The following is a 15,497-nucleotide window of genomic DNA, read 5'->3' as shown; positions in this document are numbered from 1 at the left end:
TCTCTCTTTTTTCCACAGTGGAGCGGAGGGCTCAAACTTTGGCCACCATGTTTATTGGGCTGTGTGAACTCAGGCATTTGAAGATTTTCAGAGCTGCTGAGCGCTCACAGCTCTTGTTCCTTGCGGTGGTTAGTCAGGCCACTCATAGCAGCACCTCAGGGTGGAGTAGGAAATGCAACCACAATGGTATTTTCCTTGCCCTAAATTATTTGTATGCAACAACCAGACAGGCCAGATCCTGAAGTGGTGCAGGTAGGCACAGCTCCACTGACATCAGTGGGCTGCTTTACATCAGCTGAAGATACTGCCTAGCGCTTCCAGAGAGGTAGCATGAGCTAGTGGTTAAAGCAGACACAGCCAAGGGAGCTGGGTTTCCAGGCTCTATTCCCAGCTGTGCAACTTGTGAGCAAATCACTCCACCACCCGCCCCCCGGGCTCCTCACTTTTGCAAAGTCTATCAAGTTCCCGGAATGAACATCATTATTAGGGGCCAAATCCTCAGCTGGGGTAAATTCACCTCACTCTATGGATTTCCATGGCACCAGCCTAATTCAGTCCAGCAGGTGATATGGTCTAGGTGCCATAAATGCCAAGGATGATTAACTACTTTGAGATGACTTTGGAAATGCCAATCAATGACAGGAGCACAGGTTAGCTACATGGAGAGACTGAAAAAAATCCTCTTGTTCTATGCTGTTGCCCTGGTATACCAGGAGAGACTTGATCTGCGTCATTACATTGCGTACCCCACCCTGCATGTGGCACCCCCACCGAAGCTGCCCTTTGTCAGGAAGTGAGGTCAAGCCCAGTTCCAAAATCTGCATATCAACTGAGCGCTCCTATTGGCCAGATGTGTTTTCCTCCAATCTGGATTGAGCAGCAACCTAAACGGATGCCAAAGGTTTGCCTATAAAAGCACATGGAGTTCCTCTCTTTTGACACAAGCACGAATCAGCTATCCCAGAGACAGGGGAGGGATAGAGATGTCCACGAAGACCGAGCCAAGCAGAAGGATGCAGCAGTATTTGATCTTCGTGATGACGACCTGGAGTGCAGGATTCTTCTGCTTGTCCACCAATGCTTTCCAAAGGTAATGCTCTGTTACTAAGGGCCTAAGAGAGGGAGTGTGTGAGTTCATCTCTCTTGCATGTTTCCTTTCACTTTGACAGTAACTGATGACAGAGGCCCAGAACCTCAGCTGGTGTAAATCAGCATAGCTCCACTGCCTGCCATAGACCAATGCTAATTTCCACCAGCTGAGGATCTGGGCCGCCCTTTTTAAAGATTCCCTAAAGGGGTCTGGCCTTTCTTTGCTCTCAGTCCCTTTGGGAGCTTGCATGGGTAAGCATTTTAAGAAACGAAGCGGGGATGATGAAGGGTTTTAGTTGAAATCTTAAAGCAGCTGTGGAATGGGTGAAGCAGAGGTCAGATGGCTTCATTGGGTTTATTTCAGGTTTATGTCACTAGAGCGGTATAAAACAACCAACACATTTCAAGTGATTTTGGCCCATTTGCCTTCCGAGAGAACCTACTAGCAATTCCCAATCTCTGCCATGCTGCTCAGAGGCGGAGGAGAAACACACAGCATTCCTCCACCGTATTGCCACAGCAAAGACTTGCTCTGCTTCTAAATGCATTTTTCAGGACACGGAGTCAGATTCTGATTGCATTGACACTCGGGGGCCTTACTCTGATCTTATACCAGAGTGACTGCAGATGTCCCCAGTGCAAATGAGACAAGGAGCTGGCCCATACAATTTAAATTAGACCTTTGAAAGGGATGTAGAGGAAATACTTACACTGGGGTGATGACTGCAGACCCAGGACAGTGCATTCTCCACTCTGGGTATCAAAGCGCTATGGTGTCCAACAAGCTAGCCATTAGTCACCTGTGGTTGTGTGTGGCTAGTGGGCTTGAACAATACAAACTCAAAAATTATTGCATTCACATTTTTTTAATCAGAAACAAAATTGTCAGAGAATAATGTTTTAATATTTTTGGGAATAAGGGCTCTTTTGAAAATTGGGTTTATTTTAGAAAAAGCTGTGTCTACGCTATTTTTCTTCTTTCAAAAGAAGCTCTGTTGAAAAAAGAACATGCAAATGAGGTGCCAGATATGTAAATCTGTGCCTCATTTGCATTGTTGATTTCCCTTATTTGCATGCCTCTTTCGAAAGCGCAATGCTAGTGTAGACACAGCCTCTGAGAACAGTGTGTGTTTAGCCTTGGTATAAAAGCCTGGAGAGACCATGCCTGAGGGCCCAGCAAATGAAGGATTCACCTCAAGGAATGGTCTTCAATTGGAAAACGGAGCACAATGCTCCTGAGCTTTGGGAAGGGCTGAACCTAAATTTGGCTGCTTGGGTCCATCCCTCCTCCACCTGTTGAAATATTTTCATTAAATTATTTTTTCAGTGAAAAAAAAGGCAAACTTGGACACGTGGAAATGTTTCCCACATTCATGTTGGTTTTACCAAATGGAGTTGGATGGGGGGAAAAAGATCCAGACACGCTGAAAGGTTCTGATGTTTTTTCTTCGGAACCACTTCTCCTTTTGAAATTTCCTTCAGGCTTATTTAAAAGAAATGCTCAAAATCTGAACAAAACCTTTCATTTGACCCAAAACACTGTTTTTTTCAACCTTTTCAATTGGCTAAAAAAAAGTTGGAAAACTATTTGAGTGTGGACCTAAAAGGATTTTTTTATTTGATTCTTTTTTTTTTCAAAATTGTTACTAAAAAAAAATCCATTGTTTTCCCAACTCTAGTCTCTGTTCACCACACATTAAGAATGGGGCAAGAGGTTAAGGGAAATCAAAGGCTTACATTTCCTAAAGCACCAGAGTGACTTTGGAGCTGATGTCTCATTTTGACAAGTGTCCTAGACAGTCTTAGGATTCTCCATCTCATAGGAAGTCCATGAATATTGTTCTCTGGACTGTGGACAGGTAACATGAAGAATGACTAGAAGTGGTAGCTATGTTAGTCTGTAACTTTAAGGACAGCAAGCAGTCCTGTGGTACCTTCCAGACTAACAAATGTATTAGGTCAAGAGCTTTTGTAGGTAAAAACTACTTCGTTAGATGAGTTGGAGTGGAAATTACAGAATCCAGGGTGTATATATAGCAGCAAAATGCAAAAGAAGTTATCTATCAATAATAGTAGGACCAATTAATAAAGCAAATTAAGCTGGATGTGTCTCATTCACAGCATGTAATATAGAAATGTGACTATCAAAGGTAGGGGACTTGCCCTTGTAACACGTTCACCAGTTAAGTTTGTCAATGAATTCCAGTTCGGAGATTTCCCCCGGAAATGTTTAGCGCCCAGTTACAGAGGGAGACAGCTGAACTGGAATTCATTTACAAATTTAACACCATCAACTTAGGCTTCAATAAAGACTCTAGCCAGTTAATGCGTTACCAGGGCAATTTGAATGAGACACATTGCCTGGCTGCCTGGGGACATGTTTCCATATCTCTGTGCTGATTGTGCCCTTCTCGGAGCTGCTCCCTCTTCCTGGGGGCTGTGCGGAGCAGGCTGGGCCCTCCGAGCATGGTGGAGTGTTTAGCTGTAGATAGTGTCAGAGGGGTCACCGTGTCAGTCTGTAGCTTCACACATAACAAGCAGTCCTGTGGCACCTTGGAGACAAACACATTTACTAGGGTCAGGAGCAGTCATGGGTAGGACCCACTTCCTCAGATGGAAATGGAGGGGGAATTACAGAATCCAGGATTTAGATAGCAGGGACTGGGAAATGGGAGGGAAGAAAGTAAGTTACCCATCATTAGTAAGACCAGTTAGTGAAGCAAATTAAGTAGGATGTGTCTCATTCCCATGACTATCAAAGGAGGGGTAATTGTCCTTGTCATGCATAAGATAGTTGAGATCTCTGTTCAGGCCGAGATTAAAGATGTCAGATTTGTAAATAAATTCCAGTTCAGATGTCTCCCTCTGCTTGTAACTAGCTGTAGCTTGTGAGCTGTACACTGAGCTGTCTGTGAGCCCCCAGCCTGAGGCAGGTGTCTGCTGCCACCTAGAGTCACTGAGTTGCATTCACCAAGCCTGAGAGTCAGGTCTCTCCCTCCAGCATGGGAGTCACAGGCTTGATTCAATTCTCAAACCAGTTTTGCACTGGAGTGACTTGGTTGACTTCAGTGGAGTCACTCCTGGTTTACACCAGCATCAGAAAGAACAGAATGGGGCCCAGATTAAAGAACAGGACCACTGGGATTTTCACGCCTTTATGTGTAACGTCCCAGACCCTCAGCAGCTGTCTACATAGCCCCCACGGACTTCTGGGGCCCCAGCTGAAGGTCTGGCCCCAGCTTCTCTGAGTTACAGAGGCAAACTGACAAACTATCCGACACCTTATCTTGCTGCTCATCCCAACCGCCTTGCAACAATTTTCCTAACCACTCCTGGTGTTTTTCCTCCTTCTCCCAATTCCTAGGATCCCATTAAAGAAAATGCCCTCAATCCGTCAGACCTTGCAGGAGATGGGTGTGAAAGTATCCGACATCTTCCCTGCCCTGAAGCAGAGTAAATACGCCGGGGCCGCAGGACCTGAGAATGGGACAGCACCCACCATCCTCACCAACTACCTGGACGTGAGTTTTCCCATTGCTTTAGTACCGGTCCCCAGGTCTCCTTTTGTACCTATGGGCCTGTCTCCACAAGAGTTGCACAGCTTTCTTTACCTGGCTTAGTTAAAGGAGTGCAGTCCCCACAGGGAGGATGCAGCTATGTCGGTAAGAGGAACTCTGTATGAGAGAGCAGTTTCCACGTGGGAACTCCTAACTTCTGGCCAAGTTATAGCATGTCTTTTAGAGTAACATCCAGACTTGGTTTAAAAGACACTGGATGGTGGTGAACCTGCCATGTACCTAGGTAAATTGTTCACTGGGTTCATTACCCATTACACAGAAGCACCAAAGGAAACAGGCGGGACTGTGAAATACTGAGAGCCCTTCGGGGCTGCAACAACCATGTGTTACCCTGACTCACTGTCGGCACTTAAATAGGAAAGTGCTTTCTGGAGGCAAGGTGGTGTAGTATTCAGAGCTGGAGTCAGGGGGTTGGAACTCATGGCTTCTGGGGCCAGCTGGACTACTAGCTGGGTGGGTGATGGTGCTCACCTCTGCAAGTACATTTGTGCTGTTCACACCACTCTGAGCCCAGGTCCGCAGACTGGGGTTCGCAGAGCTCCTGCCACCAGGCTAAAAATAGCTGTGTAGGCAGCACAAAGCCTAGACTGGAGCTCAGGCTCTGACCCCAAGCCCCTATCAGCCCAAATATCATCACAGCTCATCCCAGCCCCTACGAGCCCAAATCTGTGGTCCTGGGCTCAGAGGCCTGCTGCCGCCACGGGCTGTGTAACTATACCCAGAGTGTGAGAGAGGTAGCTGAGTTCGTCTGTCTCTTCAAAAACAACAAGAAGTCCTGTGGCACCTTACAGACTAACAGCTAATTTGGAGCATAAGCTTTCGTGGGCAAAGGCCTGCTTCGTCAGATGCAGCGGTGACACCATTTACACACATGTAATACCTCTCTGTCTCGGGTACATACGTGGCCCCTGTTGTATCTTAGTGCCTTGCAAGCGTCGCTGAGGTTGTCCTTCCATGAGATGGGGGTGGGGTTCTAGCCCCATTTTACAGCTGGGGAGCCTACTGCCAATGATGGGGCACCTAGCCCTGTCTGAGGCACATGTTACAGGGACTCAGCAATTTAGATGACTAAGTTCTGTTTTCCAAAAGGGACTTGGGCAGTTGGAATGTCGATGGGACACAGGCTGCCAAGTGCCTATGTCTAGTTTGGAAATTGCATAGACCTTGCAATGCTGAGCAGAGCAACTCCTAATTCCTCTTTCTAAATCCCATCTTAAGTGCCTTGCCCAAGATCATGCAGTATGTCTGTGGCAGAGCCAGAGTAGGTCTCCCAAGGCCCGAGTAGGGATGATGACACCTTTCAACCAGGGTTGCAAGGAGTGGCTTAAGTTATTAAAGCTAGCTAATGACTTAGAGATCCTCCGATGAGGCTATTGTTAGGGTTAGGGTCAGGGTTCCCGCTAATTTTTTCCAGTTATGGGCAGAATAAATTTTATGTGCACTGAGGCATGTGCAGATGTGCACACCCATAGAAAGACAAGCTGCTGGCTGTGGACATTCTGTTAATCATCTGGGTGGCACCCGAGTCTCTCCTGAGCAGCCACCCAAGTGCTCAGGTTACAGGGAAGACTGACTGGGGGGGATCAGTGGGAAAGCAGGCCATTCTGTCAGGCTAATGCTCTCCCCAGCATGAGTCCGCGCTGCCAGGGCTCCCAGTCTCTTCTAACACTCCTCCTATGTGTTCTCCAGACCCAGTACTTTGGTGAGATCAGCATCGGCACACCACCGCAGACCTTCAAAGTGGTCTTCGACACAGGCTCGGCCAATCTCTGGGTGCCTTCCTCCAGATGCTCTCCCCTTTACAGCGCCTGCGGTGAGTCCTGAGCTGTCTCATGCCCAAGACACTGGGATCACTAGGGGGCCAAATCCTGGAGTGGTGCAAAGCAGGACTGACTCTATTTGACTCAGTGGAGAGACAGCAGAATGAGAACCTAGTTGTTGTGGGTCCTGCCCAGTTTTCCAACCATGGGCAGAATAAATTTTGTTATGTGCACCAAGGCACGTGTGGATGTGCACCACCCATAGAAATTTTCACCGGCTGCTGTGAGTGATCTGTTAATCATCTGGGTGACACCTGAACTTCTCCTGGGTGATCGCCCGAGCACTCAGCTTACAGGGAACAGTAGTGCTGTCCTGAGCCTGTATCATTTTCAGTAGGAAGGCTGCTTAGAACCCAGAGTAGGACGTAAGGAAGAAGCCTGTGGTATAACAAAGTGCACACTGCACCCCTATGTGCGTGGTGAAATGATAGGGAAAAGCTACTTCCAGATGGGCATGTATGTGTCATGAGGTAGGGAAGGGTTTTGGAGCTGGCCACTTGGTGGGAGTATGTATGTAGTTATAGCAGGAGAACACGGAAGAACGGATCTGAGTGGTCTCAGAACAGATCTCAGGGAGTTAGGGATGTGGGAATACTCCCACACAGGCACCTCCCATCTGAGTTTTGTGATGAAGGGATTCAAAGATCTGGGCAGCTACTCCCCACCCTGGCACTGACCCCCTTTGTGACCTTGAGGGAGTCCCTTCATCTCTCTGAGCCTGATCCAAAGCCCACTGAAGTCACCTGAGAGACACCCATTGACTTAGGTGGGCTTTGGGTTCAGCTCTCTGTCAAATGGGGATAATTCCCCCTACATCACAGGGGAATAGTGAGGAGGAATTCATTAACCTTTGTGAGGCACTCACGTACAACAATGCTGGAAGAAATTAGTGCACACCTGCCATGCTAATGGGCTTTAACTCCTGCCCTTCTCCTTTCTAATGTACCCCCAGTGTCCCACAACCGCTATGATGCTTCCAAATCGCGCACGTACATGGAGAACGGAACAGGGTTTGCTATCCAGTACGGATCGGGCAGTGTGAAAGGTTTCCTCAGCCAGGACGTCATCATGGTGAGTGCTAGCAGAGACATGCTACGGATTAACACGATCCTTGCCAATCATCTGCTCCACAGCCCATTGAAGTCAATGGAAAGACACTCACTTACTCCACTAAGCTTTGGATCAGCTATAACCTCCCCCCATCGCTTGTGATATTGGCCAAATCTTCAACTAGTGTAACTTAATAGCACTCCTTGGATTTCGCTATAGCCATGCCAATTTCACCAGCTGGAGAGCTGGCTCAGGGATTTCTAGAGCAGTGTTTCCTAAAACTTTTTGAGACCGGGAAACACCAAACAATAATATTTTTAATGTGGAACAACTCTGAAAACTTTATTTAAAAATACTGTTGCCAGACCAACAGTAACAAACAGTAACATGTCCTGTATAGCAAAAACAAAACCAAGTCATTTATGAAGTCCTTTAATCAGGTATTGCAGCAATGAAGAAGTAACACTGTTTCTGGTTTTAATAACAGAAAATGTACATCATCCGTGTATTTTTCCAAACACTGGGGGCACACCTGCGAGTTGTTCCCAGCACCCCAGTGTTCTGCAGAACACAGTTGAAGTAACACTGGTCTATAGCGTCTGTCCTGGCACGTGGACATGCCACACAATGATGTTCCAAAGCCGGGCAAACCGAAGTAGACTACAGAAGTTTGTGTGCACAGCGGGAGCATCCACACAGTTAGCGTGTGGCAGGCGGTAGCAGGGGAGAGTAACAGCCAGCTTGTGTGCAGACACACCCTTACCTTTTCCTTTAAATGAAAGCAGAGTCTCCTGAAATCACTGGGCTTGAGGAGTTCATGCTCTGAGAATGACAGCAAGCGTTGTGGAGGGTCCTGACAAAATTCAGAGATCTGGCAACACTGGAATGTCCAATAACAAAGAGTTTTGTACAATAGGTTTTGTACAAACTCCCATGGGCTTCTAACTGCCGCAGGCATTGTCAGTGCATGGGGTGGGTGTAGGGGATGTGGAGGGCATCGGGCTTTCCCCCAGAGGAGAAGCTAGTGTTTGAGGCTCCAACCGCAGGGATTTGCAGCCGAGTTGAATACCCACAGCTCCCGTCAGAGGTCTGTGGGAATTGTGTGGCTCACCATGAAAATCAGGCTGTTGGCATGGATGATCTCTGTTCCCTCATAGTCCTTCCAGCCACAGTTGTGGTGGGGACTGGATGTAGGGCCAGGGCATGGCTGAGGCATTCTTGCACCTTGGCTATTCCCAGCTTTGCAATGGCTCATAGTGGCTGTGGGCAGGTGTGCACAGGTTAGAGCAGCCCCCAAGGCTGCTCTAATTTACACTAGAGGCTGTGGCAGCCCCCAGGAACTACAGTGTCTGGGAGCTTCACTGCCTACCCCTCAGTCCCTGAGCTGGGCTTTGCACTAGTGCATGGATGAATTGGGGTCCTATGTGCTCCCACTCCTCTTGTGTGTTTAAATGAGCAAAATGCCAACTACTCAACTGCACAGCACTTGTGTACCAAAAGAAGAGACCTTGTCCACCTTCCACTGAGCTGTACTGTCTCCTCCTCTCCCCAGGTGGCTGATATCCCCATCATCCAGGTCTTTGCTGAAGCCACAGCGCTGCCTGCCTTCCCCTTCATCTTTGCCAGGTTTGATGGAGTGCTGGGCATGGGGTACCCCAGCCAGGCCATCGATGGCATCACCCCAGTGTTTGACCGGATCCTCTCCCAGCAGGTCCTGAAGGAGGATGTGTTCTCTGTCTACTACAGCAGGTGAGGGTCACTGGGAGCAACCAGCATGTACCAGGGAGGACCTAGGAGTGGTGCACAAATCTATTAGCTTTGCACAGCATGTGGGGTCTCTGGGATTCACTGCTGCAAGAGCAATGAGTTTGTTAGTTGCCTGGGTTCAGAATGAAGGCCTTGTATAGCACAGCCTTTACTGCTTATTCGGGAGGGACCTAAAACACAGAAGAGTAGTGAGGAGGGTGGGGTTGGGGAGCAGGCTTGTCACAGGCAAAATTGTGTGAGGGCCCAGGATGGAGGGGCCCAGCATAGCTGTGTTGGGGGGGGCCTTTATTGGAATAGCCAGGGGCTTTGCAGGTCAGAGTGAAAGGTAGAGCTGGTCAAAACCGGTCCTTCAAAATCTTTTTTTTTTGTTGGTTAAAAAAACGACTTTTTTGAGGGGAAAAAAAAATATTCTGTGAGAACTATCCATTTGTCACACCGCTGTTTCTGGTTCTTCTGGAATAAGGGAAACCCCTCACCCTGAAATGGTTTTGTTATCATCAGCTGCAAATGGGTGGGGGAGAGGTCAGAATTTTCAAGGAACCTCCTGAAACTTTAGAGGGAAAATATTGATGGAAACAAAAATGTTTTCATACCATCAAAAAGTGTGCCACACTGGCCAGGCCGAAGTGACCCCCGTGTCCTGGCCAGTGTTCGTTAAAGGCCTTTGGAGTGGGGTTAGAGGAATGCTTACCCTGAAGCCATCTGCACAATACAGCTCGACTGGTGCTGTGATTTTCCTGCTTTTATGAGCAATAAAACTAAATTTGAGGGACAAAAAATAATGAGAAGCCAATTGGGAAATAAGAATGGGAAGTGAAACCTGTGGCTCTTGCACTGTCTAATAAAGGTGTGACTGTGAGTGAGGAACAGAGCCTAACGACTCCTCTCCCAAGATTCAGGGAGGCCAAATTCTTAGCTGCTATAAATCAGTGGCCCTCTATGCCAGCATATGTCAGCTCAGGATCTGGCCCACTGGCATGCAGAGCTCCTGTCGGTCAGATCTCCCTAGGATCCTTGTTTGATTCAGTTTCTCTTTCTTTGCAGAGCTTCGAAGTAAGAAGATGGTAAAACACAAACCCTCGCGAGGTGACGCTGCACTAACAATCACCTTTGCACCTGGTGCCGGGCAGTAAATTCTGCTAACTCTGCCGGAGACAAGCAAAACTGACTCCCTTTGGCAGCCCAGGGCTGGTTTGCATGAGCTCCTCATTGCAGTTACTGAGCAGGAAGCCCTGCTGCTGACACAGGAGCTCCATTCTGCTCACTAGAACCCACCTCAGCCGGTAAAGCACAGCCTTGCATGAGCAGCATGGTGGCAGCTTTGCTAGGTGTGAGCGTGAGATTCTTGAATCAGAGCTTTCAGCATGCAGGTACCAACTCCCAGACACTGCTCTCCCCGTGCACTTACTCCCCTCACTTCCTTCACCAGCCATCACTGTGAATGGGAACTCTGCCAGGCTTGGGTCTCTCTGCAGTCTCCCCGCCCTCTGCTTGCCTGGAGACCTAAAGGGACAAGATAGGACGTTCCTCCCTTGGGTTATATGTCCTAGGAACTCTCTTCTGAAACCTGGAGGGGAAATTATCCTTGGAGGAAGTGATCCAGCCTACTACACCGGGGATTTCCACTACATGACCGTCAACAAGAATGGCTACTGGCAGATCAGCATGAAGGGGTCAGTAGAAGGGAGCTCCCTCTGTGCTAGGTGGCGATGGGCTTGGGGAGGCCCAATGAAGTTATCAAAGCTGGAATCTGGCTGGGATGCTGGGGCTACCACCTATAATGCCTACCAAAAGTGCTGAGGGACAAGTCACGTTTAATCCCAAAGGCTAACAAGGATAGTGTGGAGTCTGTACGTGACTCTCTTTGTGTTCAACATGCTTCACAAATGTGGGAAAATTCTCCACAGTCAGACCTGGGCTGCTGGGAAGTCAAGTTCACCGCCAGAGAGGCTGAGACAGAGGGTGTGACTGGTCCAAGGATGCACAGAGTCCACCCTTGTGTCTTGAGGTTCCTGACTCTGAGCCGTGCATCTTATGGGGTTGGGGTCAGGAACACTGTTCCCTGTGAGTTGAGTGCTTGTGCTGCTGTGTGCAAAAATTCAAGTGCTGCCCAGCTGACTAGCCAAGTGCCCACAGCTAGGTTGTGGGTTTCTATTCACACATGCCTTGGTGCAAGTAAAAAAAATTATTACACACATGGGTGGAAAAGATTAGAGGGAACCCTGGTCAGGAGAAAGTTTAAGAGCTAGCACAGGGGTCAGCAACCTTTCCAAGCTGAGCGCTGAAGTTTGACCTTTATGTAGGGTGCAAGTGCCAGTGATACTTTTTAAAGTCACTAATAGTCCTACTCACAACAGCTTCATTCATAAATAAACTAAGATGGAGACGTGGTGGTGGTTGGTGGCATTAGCTGGTCTTTTGTTAATCCACAGGCTTTGCGCAAGCTCCCAGCTACCTGTGGGAGGAGTGGTGGAGCTGAGCTCCTGCCTCGCACACCAGTGAAGATCGGCCTGTGTACCACATTCTGGGTGCCTGTGCCATGGGCTGCTGACCCCTGAGCTAGCAGATTGATGTGGTCAGGGTCCAAAAGGAGCATTTGGGCCTGTCAGAAGGGTCAGAGCAAAAGCATGTTAGTTCCTGGCGGAAGGATGTGGAGGGAGGTGCACAGAGAGGGACAAGGAGGCAAGGAGCTGATACTGGTTGGAGGGTCAAGGGAAGAGCAGGAACCACCTAGATGTGTGTAATTTCTAAAGCTCCCGTTCACCTTGGCATTGAAGAGCAGAGGTGACAGGAGGGCTGTCGGGCGGGGGGGGAGCTTAGAAGATGGACAGAGCTCTTTCCTTCTCTCCATAGGGTGTCTGTAGGGGCTGAAATGTTGTTCTGCAAAGAAGGTTGTTCAGTGGCTATCGACACGGGGGCTTCCTACATCACCGGCCCAGCAGGCTCCATAGCTGTGCTGATGCGAGCCATCCAGGCGAGCGAGCTTGCAGAAGGAGGGGTGAGCAATCCCGCCATTCTCTCCAGAACATCTGCTGGCTGATTGGCATGTCAGGGATCCAATGGACGCCTTCTTTGAGCCTGGCCTGGGGACAAGGGGAGGGGCTGTGGGGGATGCGGGGGAAGGTGCACTTAATTCCCAGGGGAGGGCATGCAGCTTGCCTCTCCTTGGCTGTGCCAGTGCCCTGGCTTTCCAGGCCAGGCCCAGAACCAGCACATTTCCTCCTTCTGCAGCTGTGTGGAGTAGATGGAGTGTGTTGATGACATCTCCTTTTAGAAGCCAGGACTCACAGACTCCACGTGCCTTAGGGCTGGCAAGGGGGTACATAAGGAGACAGATTCCATCTGGGAACCTAGTCGTAACCCCAGGGCAGAAGGAGGAGGATCCAGCAGGACAGGTTTCCTGACCCCCTGATTTTTATTATCTTGCTAACACACTCTTGGTCCCCTTCCAGCTTGTCCCATGTGGTTGCCACTCCTTAGGAGGCTGAGGGAGGTAGTCCATGAAGCCCAGTGGAGCAGGGAGGTTGTGAGGGTGATGTGGGTTGTGTCACACCGTTCAATCTCCATTGCTAGCATGGGTCTTCTTTATCGAATGAGATGCAACAGCCTCTAGCGGAAGCAGCTTGTTCCCACAGTAGGTTTCTTGCATGCTCTGAGCCCCAGGACACTGCCTCTGTAGGACCTCATAGCCTTCTCCTTCCTTCCTCTGCTCCAGTATACAGTTGACTGTGACAAAGTCCACCGACTGCCTGATATCTCCTTCCACCTTGGTGGGAAGGCCTACACACTCAGTGGCTCGGCCTACATCCTCCGGGTGAGATGTCTATCCTCTTATCAATGGTACTAGGGGGTGGTAGGGGAGGCAGGTTCTGCTTCCTACCAGGGATTTCTGTGTGGTGCCGATTTAAAGAACATGTGACATCATTAAGGGCAGACAAGGGTTTAGCAAGGGATCACTTCGTTGTAGACAACGCCCCAGCTGTGTTCTTTGTCTAGTTCTGAGCTGTTATTTTGGGTACCATCCGCTGTACACTCTGGACGTATGCTCAATTATTGTACTCATAACACACTTAGGAATAAAAGATAAGCCTAAACCAGACCTATTTTTTTCCCCAAAGCCCACTAGCAACATGGAACTGCTGAGCTGGAATTCATAGGCAAATTGGACACCATCAGAATGGGTCTGAAGAGAGGCTGTGAATGGCTCTCATTACAATATGTAATTTTCCCCTTTGGCTAACCTTAACTTCCCATCACATTTGGAAGTTGGCCACATCCGCCCCGATCGAACCAACACTGATGCAGCACTCCTATCTCTCTATCCCCACCATCTGAGCCTTTTGCTTTGTGCATCCAACAAAGTGAGTTACCACTCACGAAAGCTTGTGCCCTAAGTTAGTCTTTAAAGTGCCACCGGATGCCTCAAAGTTTGTGGCAGTGTCTGGATCACCTAGGACCTGAACTAAAACCGCTCCTCTTATCATCTTCCTGGCAAAACGCTCAGGAGCTGTGAGCAAAGGGCACAGGGTGGGAGAATCGGGTGTGAGGTGGGTGGGACTTGGGTGCAGAACTGGAATGTGGAGCAGGCCAGGCAGGAAAGCATAGGCTGAAGTGTGGACATGTGCCTGGGAAGAGAGGCAGTGGAGATAAATAGCAAACAGGAGTAGCAGCTGCCCGGGGCATTTCAGAGTCTAAGGAAACAAATTCCAATCTTTTCCCTTGACTCTTCTCATCGGGACCCGGGTCTGTTTCTTTACCTAGCAATCCCAGTTTGGAGAGGACATCTGCGTCGTGGCATTCGCAGGCTTGGACATCCCTCCCCCAACTGGCCCACTCTGGATCCTGGGAGCCAGCTTCATTGGGCACTACTACACTGAATTTGATCGGCGGAACAACCGGATTGGCTTTGCCACCTCCCTCTGACAGCAGAAGTGCCGGAGCTGGGCGGAGGGGAAAGGAGAGAGGTTACCAGTTGGGAGAAGCATTTGAAACTGTGAAAGAGAATAGCTTAGCACAGTAGTTCCTTAAGGCACAAGCACAGCCTGTCTGCATTCAAGCAAAGCCCTTTAATTAGTCCTCTTTGAAAATCAATGCTACACTTCAGTGATAGGCAGCATTCCCTGTAAGTGGAGCACTTGGGCCGCCACCCAGCAGAGATTCAGGTACTGCTCAGCTGACGGGCAGAGCACCCACAGCCACTAGCACGTGTTTCTATTGCTAGTGAACATCTGCACATGCCTTGGGGCACCTACCAACATTTATTCTGCCCATGGATGGAAAAAAATGAGAGAAAACCCTGGTGATAGGCCTGGTGACAGGCCTCAGAATTAACTCTCTTTACTCCAGAACTCAACTCCACCATCCTCATCACCAGGGCACCAATCTCCTGTGTCCTGAGGACTGAATCTTAGCACATGCAACTTTTTATTTCTCCAGGCTGCTTTACATCTCTTTTGGCCATGGCCGAGCTTACTGCTCCACTCCTATCCTATGGGTCAGCTGAGAGAGACAGGCCAGAACTCTCTGTGTGTAATACATAACGTTAGCTGTATCTGGCCCTGACTTAGGTGTAAGTGGGAGCTGAAAACTTGAGAGGCTCTGGCCCTACGTGATGGTATTGAGTGCTTAGACATTAGTACCCTGATCTCTTCTGAGAAATGAGGGCCTTAGTGACAAAGCGATAACAACATTTTTGAAAGATGACCCGCAAATAAGACAGGATCAGTTTCTGATGTAAAACCAGAGTTGGGTTCTTAAGGGAGATATTTTTCTCCTAAACTGTCTTTTTAGATTAGCATTCAGATTTTCTATTCCCGACCAGAGCAGATGGAGGACTTGAAAATGGGTAGGGCTGTGGCATCAGATTCCAGGAAAGTGAAACCTGATTGGTCTCTAGTTTGTTAGTTGTTTAATGCCAGAAGAGACCTTTGTGATCTGACCTGCCTAACACAGGCCAGAGAATTCCCCAGCCTTTCCAGCATCGAGCCACAACCGAGGGTTGAGCTGGAGAAGATGGTTTTAGAAATAAACACATCCAATATGAATTGGGAGGCTTTGTGCTTTTTTTTTTTTCATCCCAGACGCTTTAGAATGGGTTTTTGTAGCTGCTGCTGCTCTTGCTCCTTTTTGTTCATGCCTAGAGCAGATGTTGGCAAGAAAAGCTCTCATTGTTCATTGACAAGGAAGGGGTGAA

At 48.8% G+C, this 15,497-nt stretch overlaps 1 protein-coding gene across 1 annotated transcript; it reads left to right on the top strand.

The window, feature by feature from the left end:
• The first annotated feature begins 984 nt into the window (after positions 1-984).
• Positions 985-15,497, top strand: REN (renin). The gene is made up of 9 exons (XM_074977475.1): positions 985-1,090; positions 4,454-4,610; positions 6,357-6,480; positions 7,440-7,558; positions 9,090-9,286; positions 10,855-10,977; positions 12,158-12,302; positions 13,020-13,118; positions 14,066-15,497. The coding sequence occupies exons 1-9, from the start codon at positions 1,014-1,016 to the stop codon at positions 14,225-14,227; spliced, it is 1,203 nt and encodes a 400-aa protein (XP_074833576.1). The 5' UTR covers positions 985-1,013; the 3' UTR covers positions 14,228-15,497.

The sequence above is a fragment of the Carettochelys insculpta genome, chromosome 26, assembly GCF_033958435.1.
Source record: "Carettochelys insculpta isolate YL-2023 chromosome 26, ASM3395843v1, whole genome shotgun sequence".
Taxonomy (NCBI): domain Eukaryota; kingdom Metazoa; phylum Chordata; order Testudines; family Carettochelyidae; genus Carettochelys; species Carettochelys insculpta.
Note: the sequence above shows the minus strand (reverse complement) of the source record. Positions and strands in the feature narration are given on the sequence as shown.

Excerpts from the sequence above, each read along its gene's own strand:
- REN (XM_074977475.1), top strand. The coding sequence starts at position 1,014 with ATGCAGCAGTATTTGATCTTCGTGATGACGACCTGGAGTGCAGGATTC. Across the intron at positions 1,091-4,453 it reads TCCACCAATGCTTTCCAAAG|GATCCCATTAAAGAAAATGC; the intron begins GTAATGCTCTGT and ends CCCAATTCCTAG. Across the intron at positions 4,611-6,356 it reads TCCTCACCAACTACCTGGAC|ACCCAGTACTTTGGTGAGAT; the intron begins GTGAGTTTTCCC and ends TGTGTTCTCCAG.